Below are 17,937 nucleotides of genomic sequence, written 5' to 3'. Positions count from 1 at the left end.
AAGAGGAAAGTACTTTTTTTTAATCTTGAAACACTCTCTAAATGTGAGTTGTCATAGTATATAATGTTTTAAAGTTCTCAAATCACATTGCTCACAACAACCCTACACTACAGTAAGTACTGTACCCATTTTATAATCAATTCATCAACAAGTATTCATTAAGCACTTACTCTGTATCAGGTCTGATGCAAAGTACATGCATATATTATGCAAGGGATGCAAAGTCTCTGCTCTCAAGGATTCTAAAAGAGTAGAACACTGAGATTCACATAGGTAAAGGTATTTGCTGCAAATCATAGAGAAAACCAGTACCTGTCAGAGCACTATTTTAAAAGTCTGGCCTCCTGCCTCCAGGGCCAGTCCATCTTAATTCTACTACATCATCCTATCTCTCCACAAGGATGTTTCCAGTGAAGATGCATGCATCCATATAGTGTTCTGGTTGGTTTTCTGGAGGTCTCTGGACCAGTCATTGTTTCAGTTGATTAATCAACACAAGAATAGCCAGGGATAAAGTTCAAATTCTTTATTATCTCCTTCAAAGTTTAGTTTCCTTGGCTGGGGCTTCGGCTAGCTTTCTGGAGGACCTCCAGACAGGTCTTAGTCTCAGTGGTGGAAGTGCAGGAGGCCAGCCACCACAGTGGTGTGAGATGGAGGGAATCTGTCTCCTTGGCTCCAAGAGCTTGTGTTCCTGCCTCCAGTCTTCTATCTTCTCCTAGTCTGTCTCCGAGCCACTTGTCCTCTGCCTTCTCTGGCTCTCTGACTATAGCAAAATTTGTCCCAGCTTTATAGGCTCTATTTTACTTACATCATAGTAGGTGTGTATCTTGTAGAATATGTGCTAATCTTATAGAACTACATTAAGTACTAAGTTCATGTACTGAACTAGAGAACTATTAAGCACCATGCTAAACTAGATAATCATTGTCTTATCAATTCCATTGAGTTAGCACCTTGTAAGAATCCTTGTTTCAAGTACAGAGTTCTGGTCTATAACACATCCATACAGTATCATTGGTAATGTGTTCCGCACCCCTCCCCTTCCCTTCCTTCCTTCCTTCCTTCCCCCCCCCCGCCCCCCCGCCCCCCCCCCCCCCGCCCCCCCCCCCCCCCCCCCCCCGCCCCCCCCCCCCCCCCCCCCCCCCCGTGTGCCATAACATTCAACCTTGTGCATGCCTATGAGTAAAGTATATATCAAAGATAATCCTTAAAGATACATAACCCTGTACACAGTAAATACTTGAGAATTTTAAACAGATATATAAGTCCAAAGCATTGTTAAGAATAGAAAAATCTTAAATTCTAAATATAAAATCTACTACTCATGAGTCATGCAAATGCATACCTTTTGCTTAAGAATGAGCCTTTTATTTCTATGAAAATACATTTTTATAGCCAAAAAAAGATATTTAATGAATATCTTAGTTCAGTTCATATTTACCAAATAGCTATTTTAATTGTTTTAAGCTTCTAACTATAAAACTTTTAGATGCAGCTAAAGTTTGAGTGATTTCCAAAGAGCAAAAAAGGTAATCTTACTTACAAAATACAATCTAGTAAATAGGATGGGAAGCATGCAGGAGCTTACCTTGAAACTACTGATACTACAACTTTTTAGTGAACTCTTTACACCATGGATAAGTATCATTCAATTGCTCTTTCTTTTTAACTTAAAACAATTTCCATAGACTATCTTCCAAAATAACATTTTGTGTGATTTCTTTTCTAGTGTAGGTAGAGCTGTCTTTTCATTATTTTTGGTTGGTGACATTTCTTCTTATGAATTTAAAAACCACATAAAATCAATATTACCTAGATTGGAAAAAGGAGGCTAAAAGAAATAAAGAAAAATAAGTATCCAAACTATCTGAACATACCAGATCATTATAGGATTGTGATTTTCATAATATAGCATAGGTCCTCCCAAAAGCTTTTGTGGATTAATGAAATTATCTTCCTAGGGAAGAGGGGTGGATCAGGGAGTATTTGGCATGGCTGAATGGAGTTTGGGGTCAAGAGAAGATGAGATCTGGCAGCTTCATAGTTTTGAGACACTGGAAGATGGGCAAAGTTTAGAAAAGACATAGTATTCAAGGAAGACCAGATAGATACTCTATAGGCAGACCCTCACCAGTGACAGGATCATTTGGATCAAAGAATGACCCACAAGTAATATTACTAGCAACATAGGCAAGAAGCTGAGAGTATCTTCTCTCTTTCATGTATACAGACAAGGCTTTTTCTCTCTAGGGCTTCCTTCATCTGTAATATAGATTTTTCATGTTCACTATGCAGTGGTAAATTTTTTAATTGGTCTTTTAATATAAAGAATTCTTTTTCCACTGTTTTGAATATAACTGTAAATATCCCTAGATTTTTCTAAGGGGGAGGGAGGGAAGAAGGGGAAAAGAAACAGTTCTGAAGTGATTTCATATAAGCAAGGACCTTACACATTTTGGGTACCCAGCTGGTCAAAAAGTAAAACACCAGGGCACATTTTATGAGCAATTTATCCTGTATTTTCACAGCTAAACTCCCAAAGATAAAATTAGAATGGGACCAGGGACTTTTTTCCTCATAGTCCCTCAAACTGAATCATTACTATTGGTTATAATCTCCTCAAAGGCTTCCCCAAAGCTATTACCTTCAGTAATAATAAAAATAGCTAGCTTTTGTATAGCATTTAAACTTTGTAAAGGACTCCATATATATATCATCTCATTTGATCCCTACAACAAATCCTGTAAGACAGGTGTTAACCTATTTTACAGAAGAAGAAACTAATGTTGAAAAGTTAAAATGACTAAATTTGAATTTGGATATTCTAACCTCCAAGGTAAGAGTTTTATGTACTGTGCCACTAAATTCTGAAGAGAGGAATAGAAAGGGAAGTGAAGGCAAAAGATTGAAGGAGAAAGTCTTCCCCAAATGACCCAATAGATGGAGATAAGACTATGAGGCTTTATGATTTACAAAACATTTTCTCACAACATCACTATTAGGTATCCAAAGGTTAGATGGGGAAGGAAAAGTGAAATAATTTATCCAATTTCACATGCCTAGTGTTAGAAACAGGCATGTCATTTTTCTAACTGGGAAAGGAAAGAATGAGAAAGGTTTAGACTTATTGGCCATTACAATGTCACTGTGAGCTAACCAACTATACCAACCTTTCCCATAAGAAAAGGTAGCAACTGTCAGAAAAGTCTATGGTGCCAAATCTTGACCCTATTAGGTTATAGAATAACATTTTGATATTTACCACATGATGGGTGTATTTTCTTTTTTAAATTATGGGACATAGCGTCTGAAAAGCCATTTCCCCTCTTCATATACAGTTATTTGTAGGAACTATGATCTAACAATCTGATTGAACACAGGGATGTGGAGGAAGCAAAAGAATCATGAAAAGATAGATATCATTTATTAGTCCCAACATAGGACTGTTATCCCCCTTCTACCAATAAACGCATCAGTTACCAAGGTGAGTTCTAGATCTACAATGACTTTCCCATCTCCCCTCTCTTCTCTGATCCCATTCCTGCCGCTTTTGTTTGAGCCCTCCATATGCTGCTGCCTAATCTACATCAGTAATTTCCTAACACGTGGTTCAGAGTCCATTCTCTCCCCTTTCTAAACCATTCCTCACACAACTGCTAAACATTATCTTTAGGCATATATCTGCTCTTGGGAAGCCCAGTCAGATGAAACAATTTTCTTCCCTCAGTCCTCCAATAGTCCTAGACAGTAAGAAAGTGCATGTTATCCCAAAGTCATCACAACAGCAGGCTCCTATTGCCCTATCACCCTTCTTGGGGGCTGCCTGTCAGTCCCCATGGGAGCCAAGGTCAAATATTCTGCACAACATCTCTAACCAGTTTTCATCTTGCCTTTGCTTGCAGACTTGGGGAGGGGCTGGAAACTCACTGCCCTCTCTCCACTTAACCTCCCCCTTCTTCTGAACTAATTTAGCTAGCACTATTTTCTTAGAAAGTTTTTCCTTACACAAGCCTAAATCTGACCCTCTTTTTAATTTTCATCCACTGTTAATTTTGTCCCCTTGGAAGAAGTAAAATAAGGCAAATCCCTCTTTGGAGGAAAAGCCTTTCAAATACTTAAAGAAAGCTATCACCCAGACTCTGCCATTTATTAGCTAGAGACTCTTGGAAAAATGGCATCTAGAAAGTGTAATAATAAAAAAACATTTATTTAGTGCTTTGTGATTTACAAAACATTTTCTCACAGCATCACTATTAGGTATCCAAAGGTTAGATAGGAAAGGAAAGGTGAAATAATTTATCCAATTTCACATGCTAAGTGTTAGAAACAGGAATCTAACACCTTCTGACTCCAAATACTATTATCTTTCCACTCAAAATAATGCTAGTTATTAAGCTATTAGCAACTTAGTTTAAATTAGTTCCAAAGGATTAAAAGTTTTGCAAGGATCTCAGGAATGGGATATTGGATTACTAAATGTCGGCAGGTGAAGATGGCAATAATAGTTTAGAACATAGGGTCAATTGGATACATGCGTAGGGCACTGTGGTGGGGGGCTTGGGCAGCTGTCACATTTTATGAACACCTTAGGGTACTGAAATGGAGCAGTAAAAAAAAAAAACAAGTGGGACAGATGGAAAACACAGTCTACTTCACAATTTTTCCTGCTAACAAACATATGGACTTGGAATAGCTGCTAGAAAGTTATAGAATGAATTTTCTACAATGGCTTTTAGCCAAAAGCAATACAATTCTGACCTAAAAGATATGTTTTCATTATAGCTTTTTGATTTATTTTTCTAAAACACAAAAGAATACACACTGGACAGTTATGTATCAACCAATACAGATGAATTAAGAATTAGGCCAAAATGAGCCTTCACAGAAAGCCTCAAGAAAGGTTTAATTGTTTTTATAATTTAGGAATATTTGTTTGAGCCATTTGAAAGGAAGTGTTTGAACAACAAACCATGCCATCATACTAATATAAAATGTTTTAGTCTTTCCTACAACAGAGGATCATAGAAGTAGAGATGGCAGGGAGATCTCAGAGCCATCTAATCATTCATTTTACAGGAGGGGTCTGAAGACCAGACAAGTTAAATGCCATTGAAGAAGGGACCCTGAAACTCTAAAAATCCTTTGAAGGAGAAAATCTCCTTCAACCCTGCCTCAGTGAGGGACCCTACCAAAGGGAAAGCAAACAAAACAGTTTGCTATCTAGCAAAAAGAATTCCAATCCTATTGAATTGAAGAAACTCCCTGAATTCTATTCAAATTCCAGCTCAAGCTGAAACCCAGCCAATAGATGAGCCAACTTGGGACTCCACCCACGAGCCCCCTTCAGCTTATATCCAAAGCTCCTATTATAAAAAAGCCAAACTAAAATCCTCTCTTTGCAGATGTTCCAAACATGCCATGCTAAGCTATGCCATGCCATCCCAAGGAAACATATGCCCACTCCCTAACAAGATCTTATGCCTCTCTGTCAGGATTTCTAACCTTACATCCCAAATCCCTATAGTAAATCTTTTATCAATCTAGGTTTTCAGGTCTGTAAATTCCTTTACAGAGAATCTCTGTGCAGCCAGAAGGGAGTTCCCCAAAACTCCCTACCCTTGTGCCAAATCCCAAGGGGGTACAGGGGAGCCAAACCTCTCCATTTGGTTCCCTGAATCCCGAATCTGCCACTAGACCTTATCATTTAACTCCCTGAGCACCAGAAACCCTTATCTCATTTTGGTTCCCTAAATCTAGACCTTATCATTTGGCTCCCTACTAAAGGGAACCCCAAAACCTAAACTTCATCAACATGACCAAGATCATGAAGATACTAAATTCAGAGCTGAGATCTGAACCCAGGCCTTGATACTAGTGTCAATGCCTTTCCACTCTAATATACTGCCTTATATATATTTTAAAACTACCAAAAAAGAAAAAAAAAGAAAAAGAATATTTTAAGGTTTCACTTATTTTTTATTTTTTCATTTTTTTGCCTATTTTTCTTTCTTTTTTATTAGTCTTTCTATCCTATCCACAAACTGTTTTTTTTATCATTTAATCAATACTATGACATCAACTGTTTTTAGTCCCAAGATATTATTACTTTTGTAATAATATAACTGACAAGATAATGCTATTTTAATTGCATTGTTTTTCCAACAGCAATGATCAATTGGTGCTAATCTATCCAAACCTTCTTTTACATAGTTTCCATTTCCATACTCCACCAGTGGCAGAAGCTAGAATGCTTTCTGTAGCCATAAAATAATAACATTTTCAATGTATTTTCATTTTCAAAGCATTTCCACACTCATTTTCTAGGCAGAGCAAACTGTTATTCCACTTTTAAAATGGGGAAAATGAAGCTCAGAGATAAGGTCAAGCGACTCTACCTAGGCCATTTGGGCAGAAAACATATGAGGCAGGACTAGAACCCTCAGTTCCTTGAAGAATCTAATGCTCTTTCTACTAACATCATGCTCACTACTCAGCTTCTCTTTGCTTTACAAATGTTTTCAAGAGTGTTCTTATGCCCACTGATACTTAGCCTTAATCACTGAATGGTGCAGCTTCAGTCAAACTGAGACTTGTTGAAGACTAGTTTAAAAAGGTCAAGATTTCCCCACCTTTTCCAATTGTCCTGATCTATGTCTGGCCACTGGACCCAGATGGTTCTGGAGGGGAAAGTGAGGCAGGTGACTGTCCAAACCTCCCTCATTTAAATCCAATTCACTTGCATGTCATGATATCATCCCACTGATGTCATGGTTCTCTTCAAGAATGAAGAACAAACATCAACAACATCAACAATAACAATAAACTGAAGAATTCTGCTAAAGCACATTATTATATATAAAATGCATTTCATGGTCTCTAATAAAATTCTGCCTCACAGAGAAGATGGCACTGGAGCTAAGCTCTGAAGGAAGACTTCAACAGGTGGAAATATAAGGGGTTCCTCTTCTGAGCAGAAAACACTATAAGGAGGAGGAAAGTAACTTGGGAAATATGAAGTCACTGTTTTGAAGGAGCAAAGAATATGTGAGAAGGGTATGAAATAAGACTATAAAGATTATTTGGAACTAGATTAGGAAGAACCTTAAATGCTGAATATAAGAGTTAAAAGTTAATTCTATAAGCAACTGAGACCACAACCTAATTGGCTAAAAAGCTAAAGCTTAGGAAAGCCAAGAACCTGAATTAAAGGGGTAGCAGTGAGTAGAAAGGAGGAGTTAGATATGAGATGTTGCTAAGGAAGAATCAATAGCTATTTTTTTAGGAAGTGAGGTGTTCCAAAATGGAAGAAAACTGCAGTCGTAGGACTGAAATAATATTACCTTTACTGGAAAAAGGGAAGTTTAAAAAAGCAAGATAGTGTTTTTTGTTATTCTTTTATTGCATAATTTTTCCTCTGACTTACAGCTGAAATCTTAAATTGCTGTCTGCCCATCAGAATGCAAGATCCTTAAGAACAGGGACTGTCTTACTTTTCCATTCCTTTCCCATGCACTTTGCACAGTAAGCACTTAAATGCTTTTACAATCATTCATCTATTTTTTTTTTAAGGGGTGGGGCAGAAGTTCCTGGAAATACTCTGAATAGAAGGTCAGAGCTCCAGAATTCAAGACTAAGAAGTCATCTGCATAAGAAATGATAATTGAAGTAATGGTAGTAGATGAGACCACCAAGGAAAAGATGAGATTCTGAAGCCAGATATTTAGGAATGGAAGAAAACGGTATCAGCAAAGGAAACCAAGAAGATAGACCAGGAAATACCATCACAGAAATAAAAGGACAAAAATACCAAGATGGTACTCAACTGCACCAAACATCAAAGAAGATATTTTGGTGTTATATTTTTATGGAACTGATGAGTGAGTTCTATGTGCCTACTGGAATAGTCACTGAAATCTTTATGACTTATGATCCAGTTTCACAGGATCAATTATTTAGAGGTTGGAAGTGGCCTTGGAAGTCATTAACTCCAATAATCTTATTTTACATATGGGGAAACTGAGGCCCAAAGATATTAAATGACTTACCCTGGGTCCTAGTTTCTTAAATTGTGGGTCACAAATATAAGTACATAAGTATATATTGTATATAAAGTATACTGTATATAAGTATATATATATGTGTGTTTATACAAGTATATAAGGTCTCCTAACTGAATGTTGCAAAATTATGACATTATCAGCAAATGTTTGTTTATATACGTATTTTTATAAACTTACTTATCCAGGTCATATAAAAATTTATTAGGCAAAAAGGTGTCTTAAGAAGAAAAAGTTTCACAAGCTTTGCCATAGTTCACACAGCTAATAAATGCCTATAACAAGATTACTCAGCTCTTAATCCTATTATCTTAAATTTAAAATTACTACAGGGCTTCAGAAATCAAAGTGTTTTGAATGCTGTTTTAGGTAACCTAGATCTATGTGAAGCTCTCCAATAAGCAGTAGGAAATTAGGGGAGAACAGGCAAAAAGACTAGCTAGAGAAGATTATCCATCATCAATACAGAGTAAAGAGATGAAATCAAAAGACCAGCTAATATAATTTGAAATAAGAGCAAGGAGCCAAAACAGGAATAGGGCAAAGGAGTATCATCGAAAACAGCAGAAAGTTACTGGCCAGTATTCCTGGACTGTACAGTGTATGAAAAGGGACCAAATATAAGAAGACAGGAAAGAGGAAAAGAACCACATGTACAAAAATATTTATGGAAGTTCTTTTTGTAGTGACAAAGAATTGAAAACTAAGGAGGTGCCCTTCAACTGGTAAATGGTTGAACAAATTATTGTAAAAGATTGTAATTAAAATATAATATATTTGTATATGCATTAAGAAATAATGAAAGAGACAGTTTCAGAGAAACCTGAAAAAAACTTATATGAGCTGATACAGAGTGAAATGAGCAAAACCAGACCAATTTTTACAATAACAATATTATAAAAATAAATAACTTTCAAGGAGAGAAATTAGATTTTTGTTAACTCAAAAATTAAAAATAAACTTAAAAAATAAAATGATGGAAAGGTAGGAAAAAGGTGCTTTAAATGCCAAGGAAGAGTTGATATTTGATTCTCAATATAATGGGAGTAATATGATTAGACCTATGCTTTAGAGAAATTATTTTACTGAGTTGAAGCTGAATTGAAGATGAATTGGAGTGAGAAGAGACTTGGGATAAAAAGACCACTTAACAAAAGATCATGAAGACCTGAAGTGGGGCTGTTGCTGTGTGAGACAAGGTAATGTGTAAAAGAGCTGTTATGAAAATAGAACCACAAGATTTGGCAATAAATTGGATGTGTAAAGTGGATGAACCTGAGAAATCAAAAGATGACACTAAGGTTTAAATTAGTGAATAGGAGGTTCTTAAAGCCCTAGGCAGTAATTAAGGATATTCAAAAAGGGAGAGGGTTGGGGGACCGGGAAAGAAGAGTTCTGTCTTAAACAAGTTGAGTTTGCATTACCTCCAGGCATTCATTTTGAGAGGTTTAAAAGATAACTGGTGATGAATGACTACAGCTCAGAAGAAAGGCTAGGGATAGATACAAAACTCTAAGAATCTGCTTAGAGATAATCTTTCTATCCATATCATGATTTGATTATAAAAATATCAAGGAAAATCAAGACACAAACTTAGAAGACAACAATGTTTAAAAAAAAAAAAAAGGTAATGACCCAATATCCAGCAAGAATTCCTATAACAGTTAAAGATATAGGGGTAATAAACCAAAGATTGGGAAAAGAAATCAGAGTGATGTAAAAAAATCATGAAAAAAGAATTAACTTGGTAAGAGACACACAAAAAGTAATGAAAATAACACTTTAAAACACAGAGTTAGACTAATGGCATAAGAGGCACAAAAATACACTTAAGAAAATTACTTTAAAAGTAGAAAAGGGCATATTGAAAAGGAAGTACAACAATTCACTGAAGAATAGAACTCCTTAAAAAGCAGAATAAGCCAAATAAAAAAGAGGTACAAAATATCAATGAAGAAAACAATAATTTTTAAAACATTAGAATTGAGCAGCTGGAAGTTAATGATTCCATGAGACATCGAGATACAATTTTTTTTAAATGTCAAAAGAATGAAAAAACAGAATAAAATGTGAAATATTTCCGTGGAAAATAGATCAAGGAAAAACAATGAAGTCCTTATTGAACCTGAAAATCATAACTGCAAATACACATTATATTTCAAGAAATTATAATTGCCCTGATACCTTAGGTTCAGAGGATAAAATAGAAATTGAAATAATTTGCCATATCACCTCCTCAAAGGGATGACAAAATAAAAACTCCCAGGAATATTATGGTCAAACTCCAAAACTCCCAAATCAAAGGTAAAACATTGCATGCAGCCAAAAATATGCCATTCAAATATTGTGGGACCATAGTCAGGATCACACAAGACTTAGAAACTGCCATGTTATAAAAGAGTAGAGGGCACAGAATATGATATTCCAGAAAGCAAAGGAGCCAGGACTTCAATCAAGAATAATTTACCCAACAAAACTCAAAAGAAGCATAAAAGGTAAACATGAAAGAATAATTTCAAGGGATTCAATAAATTTAAACTATTTACATTTCTTTGTGAGAAGATGATACACATATAACTCAGGACAATTAGGAGTCTACACAGAGAGCACAGGTATGAGTTGATTATTTTAAAATCATCTTTAAAAAAAAGATGCACTGGGAAAAGGGAAAGGGAGAGGTAGAATGGGAGAGAGAGTGGCATTTAATATTAAACCTCACTCTTATCAGAACTGCTTCAAATAGGGAAGAATAAATTTATGCCCTCAGTTGGGTATAGAAATCTATCTTACCCAACAGGAAACAGGAGAGGAAGGGGAGAAGAAAGGGGAGAAAGAAGAAATGATAAAAGGGAGGTAGATTAAGGGAAACAATGATCAGAAGCAAAACAGACTTTTGAGGAGAGACAAGATACAAAGAGAGATTACAGGATAAACAAAAGAAAAACAGATAAAGGAACATATACAATCATAACTGTGAATGGGATAAGATACTCAATAAAATGGAAGTGGATAGTACAATGGATTAGAAACCAGAATCCAACAATATGTTATATGCAACCAACACACTTGAAACAGAAACACACACACACAGTTAAAATAAAGTGCTAGAATAGATTCTACTATGCTTCAGCTGAAGTTTAAAAGAAAGAGTTAAAGATCAAGATCTCAAAGAAAAAGCAAAAATAGACCTAATTAAAAGAAATAGGAAACTACTTTTTGTGGAAAAGGTACCACAATGAAGTACTATCAAAAAAAAAAAAAAAATTAAAGCTTCTCTGATAAAGGCCTAATTTCTCAAATATATAGAAAACTGAGTCAAATTTACAAAAATAAGGGCCAGTCCCCAATTGATAAATGGTCAAAATATATGAACAGGCAGTTTTCAGAAAAAGAAATCAAAGTTATCTGTAGTCAAATGCTCTAAATCACTATTGAGTAGAGAAAGGTAAATTAAAACAGCTCTTGAGGTACCAGCTTACATCTATCGGAAATGACAAATGCTGGAGAGAATAAGGGGAAAGTTATATTAATGAATTGTTGGGAGAGAGTGAACTGGTCCAATCATTCTGGACAATAATCTGGAAGTGCCCACATAGTTTTCTAAAAGTAGAAAAGGGCATATTGAAAAGGAAGTACAACAATTCACTGAAGAATAGAACTCCTTAAAAAGCAGAATAAGCCAAATAAAAAAGAGGTACAAAATATCAATGAAGAAAACAATAATTTTTTAAACATTAGAATTGAGCAGCTGGAAGTTAATGATTCCATGAGACATCAATAATCCAGTAATATCTAGCAATAACACTACTAAGTCTGTACTTCAAACAGAACAAAGAAAAAAGAAAAAGATCTCTGTTCTTGTACATCTATATGTACAAAAATATTTACAGCAGCTTTTTGTGGTGGCAAAGAATTGGAAATTAAGAAAATGCTCATCAATTGGGGCATGGCTTAACAAGTTGTGACATATGATTGTGATGGAATACTTTTTATAAGAAATGACTAGCAGGATGGTGTCAGAAATACATAGGAAGAGCTATATGAATTAATACAAAGTGAAGTCAGAAGAATCAGGAGATCATTGTACATTTATAGTAAAGGCAATATTGTAATGATGATCAAATGCAAAAGACTAAGCTACTCAGGTCAATACAAAGATCCAAGACAATTCCAAAAAACATTATGAAAAAAGGTTATCCACTCCAGAGAGGGAACTGAGAATTTTTTCACTTTGTGTGTATATGTGTGTGAGACAGACATGAGAGGCGAGAGAGAGAAACAGAGAGAGAGATGGCTAACATGGAAATGTTTTGATTTTACATATGTAATTGATAATGTTGTTTGCTTTTTTAATGGGTGAGACAGGAGAGCAGGAGAAGGAGGGAGAGAATATGGATCTCAAATTTTAAAAAGAAAAAACTATTAATCTTTTGTTTTTTAAATTAAAAAAGAACCAGACATGTTTTGCCTGAAAGAAACCCAAGTAAGATGTGTCATTTGACAAGAATTGTCTTGTGGAGGAGACATTTAACTTGCTTTGCTTGGCGTAGGATACTAGAACAAAGAGCAATATAGGTAAAGCTGCCACAAAATTGTTTAGGCTTACTTGAGGAAAAGTTTCCTAATAATAATAAATATATAAATATAAATAATAAATATAATAACAAATAATAATAAAATAATTTCATCCAAAAATGGAATGGGCTGCCTTGAAGGAGTTCCATCAATTGACCAAAAGTGGTCTTAAAAAAAAAAAAAAAAAGCCATTTGTCATAGATGGATAGGACTAAATAATCCCTAAAATCCTTTTCTAACTCTTAAATTCTGTGATTCTGTTAAATCACTTAATCTCTCTGGATTTGTTTCAATTGTAAACTAACTAAATGACCTCAGGAAAGTGTTTCTAAGTTCTTAATATGTCTATTTCTTTTATGCCATAAATTTTACTATTGCCTCACTGAAGTGTTTAAAGATACCAAACTCAACATGGTACTACTTAGTGTTGATGTCTACAATGCTTATTTAATCTGTATACTCAGGTTCCTGTCTCCATACAAGAAAAGAGTGCACAAACTTAGGACTTTCATCTCTCAATGCAAATTAAGACAGCTCTAAGATACCACTACACACCTGTCAGATTGGCTAAGATGACAGGAAAAAATAATGATGATTGTTGGAGGGGATGCAGGAAAACTGGAACATTGATGCATTGTTGGTGGAGTTGTGAACGAATCCAACCATTCTGGAGAGTGGTTTGGAACTATGCTCAAAAAGTTATCAAACTGTGCATGCCCTTTGATCCAGCAGTGTTACTACTGGGCTTATATCCCAAAGAGATGTTAAAGAAGGGAAAGGGACCTGTATGTGCCAAAATGTTTGTGGCAGCCCTGTTTGTAGTGGCTAAAAACTGGAAACTGAATGGATGCCCATCAGTTGGAGAATGGCTGAATAAATTGTGGTACATGAATATTATGGAATATTATTGTTTGGTAAGAAATGACCAATAGGATGATTTCAGAAAGGCCTGGAGAGACTTACACGAACTGATGCTGAGTGAAATGAGCAGGACCAGCAGATCATTATATACTTCAACAACAATACTATATGATGACCAGCAGTTCTGATGGACCTGGCCATCCTCAGCAACGAGATCAACCAAATCATTTCTAATGGAGCAGTAATGAACTGAACCAGCTACGCCCAGAGAAAGAACTCTGGGAGATGACTAAAAACCATTACATTGAATTCCCAATCCCTATATTTATGCACACCTGCATCTTTGATTTCCTTCACAAGCTAATTGTACAATATTTCAGAGTCTGATTCTTTTTCTACAGCAAAATAACGTTTTGGTCATGTATACTTATTGTGTATCTAATTTATATTTTAATGTATTTAAAATCTACTGGTCATCCTGCCATTTGGGGGAGGGGGTGGGGGGTAAGAGGTGAAAAATTGGAACAAGAGGTTTGGCAATTGTTAATGCTGTAAAGTTACCCATGCATATATCCTGTAAATAAAAGGCTATTAAATAAAAACAAAAAGACTTCCATCTCTCAAACTGTAGCCTTTCAACAAAAATTTCTGGCAAGACCTTGTCCTTATCAGATTTTAAGTCATGAATAGGCACGTTACATGACTGAGAAACTTGATGTTTCAGCTATTTGATATATGTCCGATTATCCCTTCCCACTTTGTCATGTACTGCTTCATGTAACTTGTACTTCATGGTTACATTTCAGTGGACTTAAGTGGCACCTAGATGCAGACTATCAAGTAATTTGAGATCCACTGTTTAAATGTATTATTCGAGGTAAAAGAAAAAGGTCAGCTCCAAATTAACAATTAGAGGACAGTTCAAAGCTTCCAAACCTTAAGTCTGCAAAAAGCAAACAACCAGATCGCACTATTGGAATAGACCTGACTCGATTACTCAGCCCCCCCGAAGGCCTGCCGGAGGGCTCCCACCTCCCAGGGTCCTTGCTCCCTCGCCTACCCCATAAAATAAAAAAAAAAAAAAAACAACCCGGGAAAGAGGGGAAGCTCCCCGAGGGCAAGGGCTGCCCCGCGTTTTCTCCGAGTCCCCAGCACTTGGGACAGTGCCTGGACGCGAGAAGCGCTCCGAAGGATCGCGGCCAGGGGCGGCAGCCGCGAGGACGGGGAGAAGGGAGAGCGCGGAGCGGCCTCGCCCCTCCCCCCCTCCCTCCAGCCCACGCTCGGTCCCAGGAGGCCCAAGGAGGCCACCCAGGCAGGGCCGGGCCGCGCAGCTCTTCCTCCTCCCTGGTTTTGCCTTCCCTTCCTCCCCTTCCTTCCGGAGCTCCCGGTCGCTTGTGGGGACTGCCGGACGGACGGACTGACTGCCGGACGGATGGATACTCACTCCGCTCCGCTTTACCCCTCGCTCCGTCGCCAAGACGGACAGGGCACGGAAGCGGGGCGGCGCGGGGCTTGCCGGGGAACTGGCGGCTAAGCTACCGCCCCTACCAAGCCCCCGGGGCAGAGGCTTCCCTAAAGGAGAGCGCGGGTCGCCGACACGGAGCGACAAGGAGAAGGAGGAGCCGCGACGGAGCCCCGCCCCCTCTACCTCTCCCTTCACGATCGCCGGCGGCTTCCAGAGGCTCCTCCTCCTTCTCCTCCTCCTCCTCTCCCTTCCCCCACGCCAGCCCTGCGGCCCGTCAGCGTGGGCGGGCGGATGCGGAGGAGGCTGACGTACGTTTCCAGCGCGGAAGAGGGGCGGGGCGACCTCCCTCTTCGCTGGTGACGTCATCCGCCTCCGGAGCCACCCCTCTTTACCCAAGCCTACCCCCATCCCCCGGTGCAATTTGGAAAAAAAAGAACAAAAAAACGAGCGGAGCTAAGATCGCCATTGGGCCAACGGGTGCAGAGCGGAGAGCAAAACCTACGCAGCTCCAGTCAGGGGGGTGGGGAAGGCAGTCGCCAACTCGGGGGGTTGAGCTCTCGTTCACCTTGTGCACGTAGGCCTTGCCTCCAGAACAACTTAACAGTTCTTGAAAATAAAAGGGTGGCGGATGAAAGGAAAGTGACGGATGACACACGGGCCCTTCTAAGCGTCTCCGCCCCCGAGTCACACGCTCCCCACCCCTCTCGATAAATAACGAGGTGCGCCGGAGCGAGGGACGGCCAGGGGAAAGGAGGGAGGAGCCCCAGAGCGGGAAAGAGCTAAGAACCGGGGGGGGGGGGGGAGGAAGGGGGGGGGCGGGGTGACAACAGGGCCTTATATTGGCGCCCGCAGAAAAAGTCCTGCAGGATCTGGAACTCTGGAATTGGGGTTCTGCGAGGAAAAAAGAAAAAAGGGAAGGCCAGAGAACAAAAGAGAAACGTAGGGAGAATGGACCGGGGTAGGAAGAGGGCTGAAAACACTGGCGGATGAGGCGGCCGACATCAGGAAAATCCGCAGTCTGCAGCTGGCAAGGCGTCCGACTCCTGTTAATAGGAAAAGAATCGGGCGGATGTAGAAAATAAATGGAGGAAGGATAACCTGCTTTAAGACGGCAGAAGAGCGCGAAGTGAATGGCGGCTGTTTTCCGGCCAATTTCAGAGACGCTACTTAAATGTGTACTGCGCGTGATTCGCTTTTCCATGGCAGAGATAATTTCAAAATACTTTTGGGGATTCTTATGTTACCAAAATTAGCCAATTTTGAGCCTGGGGGACAATAAACGTTTCTCTAAGGCCGAGTGGGCCTTCTTCAACTTTGTGGGTTTATTTTAGATGAAAAGTTCAGAGTTCAGTCTTAGTCCCCTTGAACCCCCAATTAATAAAATTCCTAATATTTAGACAGAAGTTGGGCTTTCTGCCTAATTTTGTGTTTCTTTCTATGCCTAGTTAACCCTGGACCCTTTGTGGTTAAAACAAAATTCAGTTTACTGGAAAACATTTGGGTAATGAAATAGTATATTATAATGCCTTAAAATAAACAATTATCCAAAGTAAAGTTGGGGAAAGAAATGACCTTTTCTGTTTTCTTTTTTTTTTTTAATAAGAAACTGCTCATCTATTATGAAAATACAACTTGCGTGTTCCTTTTAAATATATAATAAAATTATCATGTAATTTTCCTTTTCCTTTCCCACTCCACCCCAGAAATGGCTACTGTTAGACACAAATATGTGTGTATGTGTATGCTTTTATAAAATCATTCAATACATACTTCTATTTATCTGTTCTTTCTCTGACTGCAGATACCATCTTTCCCCATAAGTCCTGTGTAGTTAATTTGGGCATTTATAATAGTCAAAATTATTTAATTGCCTTAGAAAAATATTCCTGTTACTGAATACAACATTTTCTTTTCTTTTTTTTTTTTTATTTATTTAATAGCCTTTTATTTACAGGATTTATACATGGGTAACTTTACAGCATTAACAATTGCCAAACCTCTTGTTCCAATTTTTCACCTCTTACCCCACCCCCACCCTCCCTAGATGGCAGGATGACCAGTAGATGTTAAATATATTAAAATATAACTTAGATACACAATAAGTATACATGACCAAAATGTTATTTTGCTGTACAAAAAGAATCAGGCTCTGAATTATTGTACAATTAGCTTGTGAAGGAAATCAAAAATGCAGGTGTGCATAAATATAGGGATTGGGAATTTAATGTAATGGTTTTTAGTCATCTCCCAGAGTTCTTTTTCTGGGCATAGCTAGTTCAGTTCATTACTGCTCCATTGAAATGATTTGTTGATCAGTTGAGGATGGCCTGATCATCGAACTGGTCATCACTAGTATTGTTGTTGAAGTATATAATGATCTCCTGGTCCTGCTCATTTCACTCAGCATCAGTTCGTGTAAGTCTCTCCAGGCCTTTCTGAAATCATCCTGTTGGTCATTTCTTACAGAACAGTAATATTCCATAATTTTCATATACCACAATTTTGAATACAACATTTTCTTGGTTCTACTGATTTCATTCCATCATTTCATGCAAATATATCCATGTTTTTCTAAGATCATTGAGTTCATCTTTTTTTATAGCTCAGGAGTATTCTATCACAATAGTATATTATAATTTGTTCAGCCATTCCCCAATAGATGGACATTCCTGCCATTTTCTGTTCTTTGTCACTACAAAGAGAAATGCTATAAATATTTAAAACACATAATTCTTTTCCTTTCTCCCTAATCATCTTAGGAAACAATCCTAATAGTGGTATTGCCGGATCAAAGGGTATACATAGTTTTATAACTTTTTGAGCATAATTCCAAATTGCTCTCCAAAATGGTTGGGTCAGTTCACAATCTACCAATAATGAATTAGTGTCCCATTTTTTCCATATCCCTTTCACCACTGTTGCTTTCCCCTTTAATTATTTTAGCCAATCTGATAGTTATAAAATGATATCTCGAGGTTG

At 37.8% G+C, this 17,937-nt stretch overlaps 1 protein-coding gene across 4 annotated transcripts in view; it reads right to left on the bottom strand.

Annotated features, from left to right (window-relative positions):
- ATG10 (autophagy related 10) overlaps positions 1-15,432 on the bottom strand; it is a 316,201-nt gene extending 300,769 nt beyond the window's left edge. For all 4 annotated transcript variants that reach the window (XM_031967128.1, XM_031967131.1, XM_031967124.1 and 1 more), the window contains exon 1: positions 14,938-15,432. In XM_031967128.1, coding sequence (XP_031822988.1) covers positions 14,938-15,366 — 429 coding nt within the window. In that variant the 5' untranslated portion in view covers positions 15,367-15,432. The remainder of the gene's footprint in view (positions 1-14,937) is intronic.
- Positions 15,433-17,937: the final 2,505 nt, after the last annotated feature.

Source organism: Sarcophilus harrisii, chromosome 1 (assembly GCF_902635505.1).
Source record: "Sarcophilus harrisii chromosome 1, mSarHar1.11, whole genome shotgun sequence".
Classification (NCBI taxonomy): Eukaryota; Metazoa; Chordata; class Mammalia; order Dasyuromorphia; family Dasyuridae; genus Sarcophilus; species Sarcophilus harrisii.
This window is presented reverse-complemented; position numbering and strand designations above follow the sequence as displayed.